The 15,206-nt window shown below is 51.5% G+C and overlaps 1 protein-coding gene and 1 pseudogene across 3 annotated transcripts in view; both read right to left on the bottom strand.

Annotated features, from left to right (window-relative positions):
• RHBDL3 (rhomboid like 3) overlaps window positions 1–15,200 on the bottom strand; it is a 43,111-nt gene extending 27,911 nt beyond the window's left edge. For 2 of the 3 annotated variants that reach the window (XM_015599300.2, XM_015599299.2), the window contains exon 1: window positions 15,040–15,200. In XM_015599300.2, the coding sequence (XP_015454786.1) occupies window positions 15,040–15,150 (111 nt within the window). In that variant the 5' untranslated portion in view covers window positions 15,151–15,200. Of the gene's footprint in view, window positions 1–13,509; window positions 13,534–15,039 lie in introns of all 3 variants that reach the window. The other variant, XM_006924970.3, reaches the window with a different exon arrangement.
• LOC112473255 lies at window positions 1,731–1,849 on the bottom strand (annotated as a pseudogene).
• Window positions 15,201–15,206: the final 6 nt, after the last annotated feature.

Consider the following 15,206-nt stretch of genomic DNA (forward strand, 5'->3'; position numbering starts at 1 on the left):
AGTGGAGGCAGATGAGGAACATCGGGGGCCTGGGCCAGAGGGACCTCAGCGGGGAATGCTCAAGGCCCAGGGCGCAGGGAGCACAGCCTTGCAAGTCCTTCCACATCTGACTGCCTGGGTCAGCACTCATCTCTTTGATCTTCAAATTTTGCTTTATAAAGTAGGTCCTATTATTATCCCCTTCCACATCTGGCTCCACGCCCACATCCACGCACATTGGCACACAGGGCAGCGTAGGGCTCCCCAAAGGCACTGTGCTCTGTGTTTTGTTGGGCGACACGGCCCATTTGTCCTCTGCAGCTTTGCACACTTGGGTCCCTCTGCCTAGGACTCCTATCTCCCTTGGTCTCCCTGGGAGACTCCAACTCACCCTTCCCAGCTCCTTGGATGTCCTGGCTCTGGGTGGTCTCTCCTCCAACACGGTCCGCACCTTGGACAGACCGCCAACTGCCACCCCGCACGGCTCTCTAATTGTCTACTTTTGCCTCCTCACTGGACTGCTGGCTCCTCGAAGGCAATGTCACAACGTATCCTCAATGCTTAGCACAGAGCCTGACATAATCGACACTCAATAAAGATTTGTTGGGTGAATAAGTAGTGGATGTTTGGATGAATAGACAAGTGCTATTTTCCAAGGAAAGTCTCATAGGTTCATTTAGAAAAAGATCTTATTCATCTCTCCCAGAGACACACATAACCTTTCTGGATCTCTTCTATAGCCCTTCTTTCCTTGAAGAATCTACCCAATATCCCCCCACAGCACACACCTGGCTACAAAACGCCACTAACCATCTCTTAGTGATGCCAAGAGCTTTCCTGTTCACAAATGCTTCCCCACACGAGTTCACTGCATCCTGGAGATGCTGCAGTGGGTTGCTGAGATTTTAAAAGGCAAACAGACACCATGATGCCCATGTGTGCTTGACAAGGGAGCCCAAAAGACCAAACCCACGTTTCCCCCTTTTCTAGATAAGGTCAATGAGGACTATTTTAGGAAGGCTGATCCTGGCATGTCACGTAATGTACAGCACTTGTAAGACAATCCAAGAGAAATAGCTAAGACTCACAAGTCATGGGCTATTTCAACTCTCCCCAGAACTCAACGCGAGAGGACGTTTCTAAGGAAACCCACTTAAAAAACTGGCATGGGTCCCCACCCTCAACCCCAAACACCAGGTTTCAGGGATGACACTTATCTAGTTCACGCAATAGAGCATTTCAGAAAACTCATCTATCTCTGCTCCATAAGGATTTTCAAGAATAAAAATACCTAATATTTGCTGAGTGTCTTCATTGGGCCAAATACTGTTCTAAACACTTCATGCATATAATTTCTTTGACCTCCGAGAACAACTTTATAAAGTAGGTCCTATTATTATCCCCATATTACAGATGAGGAAATAGAGACATGGGGAAATGAACACAGGTCACGTGACGTGCCAGCAAGCGGCAGAGCCAGGGTTCCACGCCCAGGCAGCTTAGCGCTGCCTCTATTCCACCACTGGTTGCCACTTACCTTCAGCCTTCAGGCTGTTCTGCTGCCAGAAGCAAAACTTAAAGAACAAAGAGGTGAGTGCTGACCCAAGAGAGGACGGGGCTCTAGGAGTCTCACAGGCCCACACTGGTTTTTTTTTTTTTAGGCGAGGCAACCCTTGGTTGACCTCACAGATGGCAAGGAACTTGTCAGCTTACAATCCCCTATTTTACAATCCCTTATAGGGATATTTTTATCCCTATAGCACCTGGTCTTCCTAGGTGGTCTCCCATCCAAGTACTAACCCGGCCCGACCCTGCTTCGCTTCCGAGATCAGACGTGATTGGGCACATTTAGGGTGGCATGGCCGTAGACTAGAGATTTTTTAAAAGCAGGAAGGAACCGCAAACCATAACGGTTCTGAGCTCCTTATTGCTCAGACAGGAAAGTGAAGCCTAGAGAGGGAAAGTGGCAAAGTCAGGCAGGGAGGGCCTCCTTCTCTGGTGCCTAAGACCCCTCCCCTCCCCACAGGCTGGCACAGGCCATTGGGTCTCACTGGCTGGGCCTGGTCCCACACAGCCCTCATGCTGAGTGGGCTGATGGGGGCTAGGGGCAGGGGTTGAAAAGCAGCCCTGAGTCCGGGGAAAGTCCACCCTCTGTCCCCATCCTCATGAGCGTTGCAGGGGGACAGTGGTCTGCTTCATAGCATGGAGTCTCTCCTGACTCAGCCCAGGGAGAGGAAGCTGAATGGCCTTGCATTTGCTGGGAACAGAGGTACCAATCCCCTCCCAGGGGAGGCCTAGGAGGCTTGAAGGGGCAGTGGGGTGGAGGGGCTGGGATCAGGCAGGGACCCCTCTCCCTCATTCCAGCTCTACACAAAGAACCACCTGCTCCCTGTTCCCCCTCCCCCTCTAGGGCTCCCTGCTGTTGTCCTAGTGACAGGGGCTGCCCCGAGCCCCCACCTCCTACCACGTCTGCCAGTCCTGCCCCAAGCACATTATAGGCTCCAGACTGCAGAGAATGAGCTGGAATCAGGCCGAGCCTCACTTCTCTGCCAAAACTCTACCTTTCTTGCCAGGGCCAGACAGGCCAGACAATGGGGGTCATCGCTACCCTAATAATGAAGCCTCAGGGATGAAGGAGGGTAACTAGTGGGGAGGGAGAGGCAGGGATGGGGCCCGCTGCTTGAGCTCCACAAACATATACAGGACACCTTCCAACCACCAACCCCAACATCTGGGAAGATGACAGCAAGAGCAGAAGCTGACGGGGCATGAGGCACCGGGCAGGCAGGAGGCAGAGAGGGAGACAAAAAGAGAAAGAAACACAGGGAGAGCTGGAGAGAGGATGTGTGCAGAGCAGGGAGAGAGGTAGGTCCTAACGCCCCAGAAGGCAGCTGAAAGCTTCCGAAGGAGGCTGCAAGGAGCAAAATCCCAATCTTGTCTCAACCACTAACCAGTTTGTGTAATTTAGGGTGACCATCTGGAGCCATAATCACCTCATCTATCAAGCAGGGTAGCGTACCCTCGAGTTGTGGTGAGTTGTAGCAAACGCGATACAGTGCTCTCCAGGACCCAGGGTCACCCAGACTGAGTGTCTAACTCCAATTACCTTATTCACAGCAAAGCAGGGAGCAGCCCTGCCAAGGGGGCTTGGCTGACCCTTCATGGCAGCTATGGGGGATGAGGTCATACCTGTAACGTGGCTTAGAGCTTTTGGGGAAACAAACCCTACCAATGCAATTTTCTTGTTATTAATGCACTGAAGGCTTCAAATCTCCCTATCTTGGAACCTTATGCCCTAGATTCACCCATTTTTGGCAGTGGGGCACCCTCAGGATGAGGTCTGGGCTGGGTGGGTTGGAGGCAGCCTGACTGGGGCTGGTATGGGGGTGGCAGGGCAGCCAGAAAAATAAGGCTGTGAATGGGCAGGCAGGGGCCCAGCGGGGAGCCAGAAGTCTGGAGCATCCTTGCAGCTGCCTCCTGAATAGGGCCCAGCACTGTGCAGGGAGGGGGAGGCCAAGTCCACAATCAGACTGAGTGGAGGAGGCTGGCGGCATCATGGGGAGGAGAAAGGCACAAAGTGAGGGCTGCCCCTCCCACAGCTCCGCCCACCTGCCTCGGCCTTGAAAAGAGCTGCCAAGAGGCTCTGTGGGGAGAGGCTCCCAGGAGACTTTAATCCTACCAGCACCCAGCCCTCTGGCCCCTTAATCCTCTAGGTCACCAGTTCCTCCCCCTCCCCCCCCACCCCGCCCCACCACGGGAGGTGGGAGAGAGGGCACCCACACATACTTTGCCATGTATCCCATCTCCCACTGTGGACCCTTCCTAGTGCACTTATGACCTAGGCTAAGAAAAGGACCCACCAAATTCTCTCTGTATTGTTGCCACCTAGGGCTCCTTCCCTTTCTCTGGGGCAAGGAATGGTGGGGACAGTTCTGGAAGGAGCCCCCACCCCTAACTGCTGTGCTATCTCAGGGCAGATCACTAAACACACTGACTCAGTTTCTCCATCGATCACGTGGTAGAAACTCTCCCTTCTCAGGGAGACGCAGGGGGTCCATTCCAACCCTGAGCATATAAACACAAATGCAAACGGGGTATGAGGAAAGAGAAACCTACAACCCATACAGCCCATGGGGGCTACTCTGCATCCCTGTTCAAAGGGTGACAGAAATTTCAGGATCAGGATAAGATAGCTCCACATGGGGGGTGGCGGCTGAGATCTGTGCTGTCACCTGGTGACGCTGGGAATAGGGGTCAGGGAATCATAACCCATGGTCCAGTAGAGCTGAAAGGGACCTCTATGGTTTTTAAACTACTCTGCAGAGTTCTAGGGGCTACGGGACCTCTGAGGTTCAGAACGATGGGAAGGAGATTGCTGAGCAGCCCCACTGTGACTTGTTTTATGTATCGGCCTTCTGCATTCTACCTGGTTGAACAATACAGTAGGAGCTGTATATGTAGAATGCCTGCTAGGCGCTGCTTCATTGAACCCTCATGTCACCCTGTGTCCTAGTTTGCCTGAGACAGTCCTGGTTTATACCTATTGTCTGTGCATGATCATAACAGTGCCCCTTTCACCCTCAAAATGGTCCTAATTTGGATGAGAAATTATATTGTCCTCTCGTTTAAAGCTCACAACAACCCTATGAGGTTGGTACTATTATGGGCTCCATTTTACTGGAGAGAAAAACAGGGCATCAAAACCTGAGTTGGCCAAGTTTGAATAGCTGGTAATCGGTGCAGATGGACTGACATCCAGGTGGAGGGGCCCTAAGGCTGCACTCTCCCATCATTAGGATGCCGTGTCTAAAAAGAGTTTGGTAGACCCCAGTTCAGTCCCCTCATTCATTCATTTAATAAATATGTACTAAGAACTGACTATAAGCCAGGCATCATGCTCATTTTATGGATGGGGAAGCAGGTGTAGAGAGCAAAAGAAACTAGCTCAAGGTTACAGAGTGAGTTAGTGGTCAACATGGGAACAGTCTGGGGTTCTTCCACGGGGGTCGGCTGGTCCAGCCTTGCTCTTCCTTGTTTTTCTCTAACCTGTTCAGTTACGTGAAACAAAACTGGCTCAAGGTTTCCCAACGTGTGTTTTGTGGAATACCAGGCCAAGATGGTACCTGAAACAAGGGTTCTATGATCCCGTAAGTTTGAGAAACCCTTTTGGAAGGGTATGATGCAGAAAACCATGTTAAGGCCCCTATAAGGTTTTACAGTGGAGAAAGCTGTCTGATTTTGTTCAGCCCAGTATTTCCCAAACTTACTGGATCTTCGATCATACTATTTTTTTTTTCCCCACAGCAACACTCCATGAAAACACTCTTTGGGAAAAATGCATGAGTCTATAGTAGAGTCATTTTTCCCTTTTGTGATACCCAGCCCCTGTGTCAGTTCTGAACCAGCCTTTTGCCTCTATCTTGAGTGGCACAGGCCCTCAAGGCAGCTGGCACTTTGGTGTCCTCCAGCAAAGTTAGAGGTCAGCCAGATCCAGGTCTCAACCGGAGAGAGGGCTGAGGGGGATGCCAGGCCCCAAGAGAAGCTGAGGAAGCAGTGACTGGCCTAAAGGGCTGCTGAGCTGAGCTCTCAGGGAACAAATCTCGCAGGAACTGGGATCTGCCTGCTCAGCACCCGGGACAGCGGCGCCACTTCTCCCCGCCCGCCACAGGCTAGTGAGCCCGGCCAAGGCTCCAAAGGTACTCAGCAGCAGCGAAGCCGAAGCCGCAGAGAAAGAAGAAAGGAATACGTCTGTTTCACACGTATTCTGTATGTGTGATTTGCACAAACTTCACCTCCAGGACAATTACATGTCTATTCCCAGCTCCCAGCATTTGAATTCCCTTCTCTCTCCCAGGAAGACACTCTCCTTATCTTTGATCTAGAGAGGGCCAGGACCTCAGTGACAGGGTATGGGGCACTTTGAAGGACCCCAAAGGCAGCACCTGGGGTGTCATCCTGGTGAAGACCTCTCAGGTCTGGAATGCTGGGACCGGGAATCTAAGGAAGTCTTCTCCCCAAGCCCCACTGTCTCCTGCCTGTCCACCGAGACAGAATGAGCCCTGGGACATAACCACAGGGCATGTGTGCTGGGAAAAAGGAAGGTGCAGGCAGCTGCCCCCCACTTGGGGCAGGGGGTGTCACCACGGCTCATCTGCTGGCTCCTCAAGAATAATAGAGCAGAATTAACGAGGCTGCCCAGGAGTTTATGGCTCAGCAGAACTGTCCCACCCAACAGCCAGAGCCCACCAGGGAACTCTGGCACATTCATGGATATTTACAGCCCCATAAATTAGGTCCAGGCCTGCAGCTGCCAAGGTCAGGAAGCGAGGTTATGGGAGTAGCAGCTTTCTCTTCCAGCTCTCCTTCCTTGCAAATGAGGATGGTAATTCACCACATTGAGAAAACCACTTCACACTATTCCCCTGACTGAAATACTGGTTTTACAAGTATTTTATCACTTCTATTCTCATGCCAGTCTTAGAGTAAGTGTGATCAGTCCCATTTAACAGACTCTGTAACGGAGGTACACAGAGATAAACAACTTGCCCAAAGGCAATGCTGGAGCGTAGAACTGGGCACCATCTAGCCTCCTTGAGAAGAAGAGAGACCGCTTCCTATAAACCAGGTCCTGACCCCTCCTGTCCTTGGGTCTCCTAAGGTGGAGCACGAGGGGGCCCCTGGGCTCCCCTGGGATTTGGCCAGGCAGGACTCTGACAGCTGGTGAAGCTTAGGTAACTTCAGGATTCCTGGTTATATCATTTCTGTTGTTTCAGCTGCCACCGCAAGAGTCTGTGGAGAGGCAGCTCATCCCTGTCAAGGGGCTTCTCCCAGAAGCCCCAGCCCCTCCCCATCCCGCTGAGTCAAACAGCTAAACTCCAGGATCTGAGATCGGCAGACTGATTTGGGAGCAAGAACACCCTTCCCTCAGCAGAGAACTGGGCATCCTCACCTGAATCCAGGCTGAGCCACTGAATAATAAACATATTTCCAGAAACATACCCAGCTCTCTCAACGCCTGGGCCATGAGGAGAAGACGACCTCTCAAACTCCCCCTGGACCACAGGAAGCTGGGATTGGGTGAGCAGTGAGTGGCTGGGGGCTACTCTTTCTACCAGGCCCTGTCCCTCTCCACCCTGACAGACAGCCTCCTGGCATATCCTGCTTCCCCTCTTTCAGAGCCCCTCCCAACCCCAGAAGGCCTTGGAGGTACATGGACTCTGTGTACAGCATGCCCACATGGGCCTCCTCGGCAGACTATGAGGGGACAGCTGGGGTCTGTGACTCAGAGGCAGGCCTCTTGGGTCCCCAGGAGCAGACATAATGCCCAAGCTGACTCATCCAGGTCCAGCCATCATAGCTGCCTGGGGACTAAAGCGGAGTCACAGCCACAAAGCAGGAGGAATCCCAGGGGAGCCACAGGCAGAGAGAGGTGGAAGTGGGTATGGGCAGGGGGCAACGGCTGACATCTGCCTATCCTTTCCCTTTCCTCCTGCTGCTTCTTCATGAAGCCACCAAAGTGTCCCTGTGGTTCCCCAGAAAAGAAAGAGCACTGGGCGAATCCAGGGAGAAGGAGGGAGTGTGATACAAACCTCTCATCAGGAGCAGGGTGGGCAGGACAAAGGGTCACCTAACTCCATCCTCTCCTGTGGCCCTCTGCCAGTTCAGAAGCCACCCAGAGGCCTCGTGCACAAGCACATCCCTTCCTCTGCAAGGGGTACTCGCTTGCTGTGTCTTTGGGCAAGCCCCATTCCCTTGGGCCTCAGTGTCCTCCTCTGTAAAGGGGATAGCACAACTCACCTCACAGGGCTTTTGAGAGCTTAAAATGAGACAAGAACATATGTGCACATAGCAGACACTCAATGTTCGCTCTCTCAAAGAAATATTTTGATTCAAACCTGTACTTTTCTTCAAAAAAGCTGGCAGGGCATACGCAAGGTGAGGCTACGACCTGGGGTTCACAACGCAAGATACACGTTAACTCATTTCTGTAACATAATAGACTGCTCTGGGCCCCTGTTCTCATCCTTCACCCTCTGCCACGCAGGCAGACCAGCCAGTGAGTGAGCAGAGGGCAAACACTTGAGTGTCAGCACTCTCAGGCAGCCTTTGTCCAAAAACTTCTCTTCCTCTCTGGAGTTTTGGGGAAAGTGGTTTTCCAGCTCCTCTTGCCCTAAAGAAGCCAGCTTGATAGGGTGGAAGGAACCCCAGACCGGGGAGCTGGACACTTTGATTCAACACTTAGAGGTTATTTTTAATTTCTTTAAATTCCGGTAACATAATAACCATATTTATCAGGTGCTCACTATATACTATGCTAAGTGCTATACGCAGGCATTTGTTAGGCCTCATAGCAACCCTGAGGGGAGGGTTTTATTCTAAGCAGCTTATAGATGAGAAAACTAAAACTGAGGCTTGAGGAAGTTACCTGGCTTGCCCATTGTCACACAGCTAGGAAAAGAACTGGGATTTGAGCCAGATGTGTGTTCTCTCCACTGCCTTAGTCACTCAGGGTGCCAAGTAAACAAATAGAAATCTGCAAGGCCTGGTGGTAGGAACACAGGTCAGAGAGGGAGCAGAGCTGGGCTCTAGTCCCAGCTCTGACACTACTGCTCCAAGTGACCTCAGAAGGTCGCTGATCTCTGGTTCTTCATTTGCAAAATGAGTGATTTGGGAAGATGCTTCCATCGACCTCCTAATAATCAATCTATTGTGCTTGAGGTGTTAGCAGCCCCAGAGGGCCCAACATGAATGAAGCAGCCCCACAGAAAGGGCCTGTCCCTAAAGGGGAGATCTGAACCCAAGACAAGTCATGCGAGGCTGTAGTTTACTTTGTTGTTTGCTTGAACATGTGCATACCTGTCATGTGTCAGGCGGGCAGCCAGCCAGACAGCAAACGATCTCAGATTCCTTGGTCCCACTACTCAAACACTACCAAATGCATTTCTCTGAGTGGTCAGAAAGAAAAGTATTAATTCAGCATGAGTGATGGGGTCACTAGGGCAAGAGCAGGGTAGGGAAGCTGGCTTTGTGGTGGACAGAAGTCCACAGCCTCAAGGACCCTGGTAAGGGGCTGGAGGGACAGAGCCCAAGCAAGGGCTGCAGTCAAGCCTGGGGCTGTGTCCCTCTCTGCCAGTTAATTGTGTTCCAGGGGCTGCCATCAATGCCTGGGTCTCTGGGGTGGGTGTTTTCTCTGCAGCTCCTCACTAATCCATTCGGCAGTCTCATCTGAACCTCTTCTCAGGAACCAGAACCCCCTTAAACCAGCTTGCAGAAGGAGTACAAATGAGGTGGGCTTCAGGGTCAAGCCAAAGAAAGACCACCAGGCTGGAGAGAAAGGAGCTGGGCAGGGAGACACTGGGGAAAGCAAGCAGAAAAATCCTCTGGGCTCAGAGGTGGCTCTCTCCAGGAGTCTGGATTGGGAAGGAGCTGGTTTAGAGAGGCCGCCACCTTCCCTGTGGGGGATCTGGATTTCAGAAGTGGCCCTGTGCTTCTTACCAGAGGTTTCTGATTCCCACTCAAGAGACAGACGCCGAATGTCCACTGATTATCTGACATTGCAAAGAGAGTTTCCACTTCCTTTGAATTCCCACAGTCACGCCTGGAGTTAAAAATGATTGCCTCCATTTTACAGAGGAGGAAATTAAGGCTCAGAGAGCTAATGTCACTTGCCCCCAGTTCCAAAAGTCAGTAAGGCTTGAACTCAGGTATACATGAATCTAAATCCAGGGTTCTGTTCCCAGTAGCCCACCTAAACAGCCTGGGTTCTGTTCATCGCACATTTATAATTAACGTTTATAATTTCGGTAGGATAATCAAAAGCTGTCCACTTTCCTTCTGGGAGATTAGCAAGGTTGGGGTCTCTTTTTGGGGCCTAGGATATACATGTTCTCCATGGGAATGAAAAAAGCGAGACATGATCAAGTTATTATCAGTTCTTCCTTTTCCCTCTTGCTTGTTTGAGCTTGAAAGTAATTGTGCTGTGTGAATTAACAGAACTCTGCTCCAAACCCTTTTGCTCATTCAACATTAGCAGATCTTGAAGACATTTTTAAGAACCTGGAAATGGTTTTCTAACCCCAGAAGCCCTTTATGGGTTAACTGGGCTCCAGTCCCATATCTGCTATTGACCTCTTTTTTGACCTTGGGTCCTGGAGTACACATCCCTGGAGGTCAAGAAGGGACTGAGAATGAAACTATCAAAACATAACCTTAAAAAGAGGAGCCTGTAGGAAAGCTATGACACAAATATAAAGCAATAACTAAAAGGTACATTACCTGAGAAACACTGAAAGTATCAGTGGAATAGATCAAAAATCTAAAATATACCTAACCACATATAAAAATTTACCAAATGATAACATTTCTCAAACAATGTATAAAGGAAGCATTTCTTAATAGGTTATGCTGGTGTAACTGGATAGAAATAAGATCTGGGTAAAGGGTTAGATGATCTTTTTTTAATCACAGAAGTAGTGGTAGCAAATAAAAGTTTATATTTATGAGATCTGAAAAGGGATGAAAACTGTCTCAGGTCTGAAGCGACTGAAGGAATTGTGAAGGGAAAGCCCAACAGATTCAACTGTAAAAAAAAATAAAACATTTTATCACAACATTATAACAAAAGATTAATACTTAAGGTAACTTTAAAATCTAATATTTAGGAAAACCATTAAGATCCCAAAGATATGAAAAGACAATTCCCTCAAGCAGAAGTTAAAATTGGAAACAAATACATGGGACATCTGGGGGTAGAAGTAATGATCTTCAGGTTTCCTGCCTGCTATAACTTCTGGGATCTATGCAGAAGACTGAGGAGCGGGGAGGAGGGAAGGCATGCTACACGCCTGCTTGAGCAGACCAGACAAATGCTTAGAATGCCAAGGAGAAAGCTGGGTAAACTTCCAAGGGACCAGGCTCACCTGTTTTCTTCACCTCCAACACCCAGAAAAGGCATCCTGACCAATTAGTTGAGAGGTGACCATGTAAGACCACAAGGCCAAGGTCATGACTTCTAACTCTTGGGGCCCAATTAGCTTTATGCTAGATCAAAGCTACTCTACATGTTGAAGAACTAGACAGCATGGATGGACAGGTCCAATTCAATTCCTGACACCTGGAAAAAGTATCCAGCAGATCTCAGTTTGAAACCAGGTGACCACTGGTATCCCCTTGACCCAGGAGGGAAGGAGGACTGACTGGGGCCAGCCTCCCACCCCACTGACCTGTGGAAAATGAACTCTAGGGTCACAGCAGCTTGCAGGGACTCTGACAGATGTTGTATTCATCACAGATTGACTCATCAGGGCTCTCTAACTCTGTGGGAGATGGTAGGTAGGCTCCTGACAACTCCCAGCCAGATATTCCTTCCTAAGTGCACCAAGTTCACCATCACCAAATCCCACCTTAAGACAGGCCCAGAGGAAGAGACAGGAAGGGTAAAACGCTTCAGCTTTCTGAATAACCTGACGTCCTTGTGAAGCTGTATATCCATTTGTGCAGCTTCGTACCTACTCTTCACTTAGCCCTATCAGGGGAATAGTCCAGTAGTGACTTCACAAAGTCGGGGGACAAACACGGAAGGATTGGATATTCCGCCAGAGGTCCAGCCCTGCTCTGGTGCAGCTCTCCTTCAACCAAAGCACCAACAGGAAGGAAGATGACAAAAATGGGCTTCTAATGCCACACAAGAGATAAGGAGTAGACACGTAGAAATTGTGAGAAAAATTGTTTGTCCAGAGTAAGTTTTAAAAGTTTCTTTCCTAGAATTCATTTCACCTGACCAGAATGGCTTCTGGATGGGCCTTCTCAGAAACAGGGGGATGGTCTTGGTGACACTGAGGACATCCTCCCCGGGGGAGAAACTGGATTTCGTAGACCACCTGCTAATATTATGTGCTACACATTCTCTCTGCTCCCTCAAGTTCCAAATTCTTCCTACTAAAAGTTTTCCTCCATTAACCCAAATAGTTCTTTTAAAAATGTAAACACACACACAGGGACCAGCAAAGGAAATTAATGAAATGAGAAAGACAGACAGAGAGAAAAAACGAATGCTACACTATGTTCTAGGTTCTGATTCTAAATCTGACAAGAGGTGTGAAGGGCTGGCAGCTCGCTGGTCTTGGTATCAGTGGCAGCAAGCGGCTTTCTCCTGCCTCGGGGCATCGGGCCAGCAGCTGTTGTACTTACAGGAGCCAGAGGGAGAGTGGGTGGCATTCAGGAGCCAAGGGAGAGACGCACTACCACAGCGGAACAGTAGCTGCTGGATCCTCCCCAAACCATAGCCAGGTCTTGTGTTAACGTAGATGATACCCCTATATTTCCCCCAGGCCCGCCATGCCTTTCAAGCTGCAATTCTGAGTCTTTGGTCCCACTTGGGCATCTGCATTTAGCTAGCTCCTCAAACTAAACTTGTCTGAAACCTAAATTGTCATTTTGCCACCCCGTACCCCAAACCTGACTTCCTTTTCCTCACAGATTCAGAATCTCCAGTTTTCTATGTGGTTCACCTCATCTATTCAGGTTTAGTAAGATCATCTGAGTCTCTCTCACCATGTCCCTCTTCTTTTCCATTCTGTCATCTTCCAAGTCAAGGTGTTTATGTCCATGCACTGCAGCAGGGTCCTCGCTAGTGTCTCTCATCCCTGAAGTCCCCCTCACTTCCATCCTGCTATCACATAGAATCTTCCCAAAGCATGGCTTGGATCCCATAAAAAAAACATTTAAAGGCTTCCCCTGTCTACAACAGGATAAAGTCTGGTCCGAGCTTCTTTTTCAGCTTTATCTCCCTCTCCAACAAAACACATTCACTCTGGCCCAGTCAGGCTGGTCTCTTAAAGTTGCACAAACTTCATGGCACAATCATTGTCACCCCAGGACTGCAGCATTCACTATGCCACCACACTGGGACATCTCTTGCCTCCTCTCCTTCTGCATGGTGGAACCATTTCCTGGCTGAAGGTCAAATGTCCATCTCCAGATTCCAAAGGTGGCACTCCCAACTCCATTCCCCACACCTAGACTCTAGGCATTGCAAATAATCACATACTATTTTCCCTAATCCCCCTATTCCTGCTAAATTAGAGTTAGCTTTCAAAAGAGCCCATACTGAGTCACCCTCTAAGGATGGCAGAGATTTGACTTCCGTGGTGGTCATGGATCTACGATGATGGACCTACGCCCTTCCCCCACCTCCCCAGCCCCCACTGCAACCCACTGATATAGAGAGAACGTCCCAGGCTCTCAATACGTATTGCCCAATTTCTATGTAGTATAAACCCAGCTCTCATGAAGCATCATTGAGAGGAGGCGGGAGGGAAGTAAGGATGTCTCAGGGGAGCCCACCACCTCCTCCTGAAACCTGGAGAGCGGTGGAGAGCAAAGTCGTTCAGAGCCTGAGATGCACTAAGCCACACCCCCACCCCACGTCACCATCTCAGGAGTGCAGAGCTAGGGAAGCCCACGCAAGCAAGGAGACTGATTTCAGGTTGGCTGGAAGGAAGGAGGGGGGTGATTTAACTGCTCACATACCTGATCAAACAGGACTTTCCAGTGCTGGTAGAAAGTGAGGCCAGGCAGGAGAGGAGGAAGAGGAGAGAAAGAAACATATACTTATCACCAAAGCCTCTGCAGCCCCATAATATTTCTGATATAGCCTCCCAGATGCTCCCCAGATTTAGGGACCCACCAAGAGACCAGGGAAAACTTAGGACGAGCTCTCCAAATGAGTCTGCACTGAGCAAAGGAACGGAACTCAGGTGGGAGAGGGGTGAGGAGTGTCCCTTTTCTCTCTTCCCAAGACAGGCAGGCAGAGGGATGAGCAGAACAAGGTTGATTCTCAATGATGACCAAACTGTCCAGGGGCCTGTGATAACTTCTAGTAACTATAAAGCTTATACCCACGTTCACTCCCACGCCTGGGAATGCATGCCCAGGTGCCATTCCCTCAGATCTGCTGCAGAGCCAGAGACCCCTTTCTTCAGGAAAACTCACCCCAGCACAACCACTAACATTTTGCCTGTAGTTTGGGGGGAAGGGTCTCCTCTAATGCTCTGAAACCCACCCAGTCTCTTCCAAGGCTGTTTAAGTAGTGAAGACAAGAGGTTCTACCAGGAGCCCAAGGGAGGGAAGATGTTAAGCGCCCCGCCCCCAACACACACACTCAGACTTTACGGTTTAGGTTTGGTAGGTTGGGGCGGGGAAACTGGGGGGCCTGGCTTCACTTCCATTTCCCCACCCTGAGAGAGTAACCCGGCACGGCCCGGTGTCTGGCCAGTTTTCCACCCCTCTGTGCAGGTTAACCTCGGGAGGGAGAAGCTTAGGAAACCCCAGGACTCCCCAGCGCCAGCTCCACCGATGGCTCCCCGGACCCAAGAAAGGGAGACTCGAGCAGCAGATGGCAGGGAAGCCCTCTGGGGCAGCCCCTCCCCATCCTGGCTAGGGGACCAATGCGGGAACCGACTATTCGGGGACTCCAGGGCCCCCTTCTGAGAGCGAAACCTCTGCCTGCACTCCTGCCCCTCCTCCCGCCAGGTCCAGGGGCAGCAGCCAGCTTGAATGGCAATCAGTGTCGCGACAGGGCAGGGGCTGGGCGGGAGCTCAACTGGGAGTGAAGAAGGGGGTCGCCAGGCCGGTCAGCCAGCCGAGTTCCGGGGACTCTGCGGCGCCGGCTCCTTCCCTGGGCGGAGAGAGCCAGCAGGTCGCGAGTGGGAGGGGAGGGGAGTCACTGCTGTGACGCGCCCGCCTCTGCGGGAAAACGCCGTGTCCCGGGCATTGCACCAGCCGCGCGCGGGCAGGGGGCTCCGGCGGCCGAAGCGTCCCCGGCGCAGCGACCGCGGCTGCTTCCCGCAGGGAAGCCGCGGGAGCCCGAGAGGGGGTGGCGCTCGCACGTTTAGGGGAGACCGGTCCCTCCGCCCCCTCTCGCCCGCGGGGACCCGGCCAATCCCAGGCGCTCCCGCGTCACCTTGAAACCTCCAAGTTGCCCCACAGGGGCGAGTCGGGGGCAGCTCTCCCCCTAGCGCCCCCCAGAAAGTTTGCCCGGGCGGGGGAAGCGGCACTCACGTCCTCCGGCGCCGCCGCCGGCCGCTCGTCGGCCTCGGGTTCCAGCTCCTCGATGCGCTCCGCCTCGGCGCAGGCGGCCACTGCGGGGCCGGGGCTGGGGTGCTCGCCCATGCCGAAGAGGGGTCTGGGGCCGGCGGCCGCTGCGGGGCTCGTGCCGGGGCGCAGGG

Source organism: Pteropus alecto, unplaced genomic scaffold, assembly GCF_000325575.1.
Source record: "Pteropus alecto unplaced genomic scaffold, ASM32557v1 scaffold98, whole genome shotgun sequence".
Taxonomy (NCBI): Eukaryota; Metazoa; Chordata; class Mammalia; order Chiroptera; family Pteropodidae; genus Pteropus; species Pteropus alecto.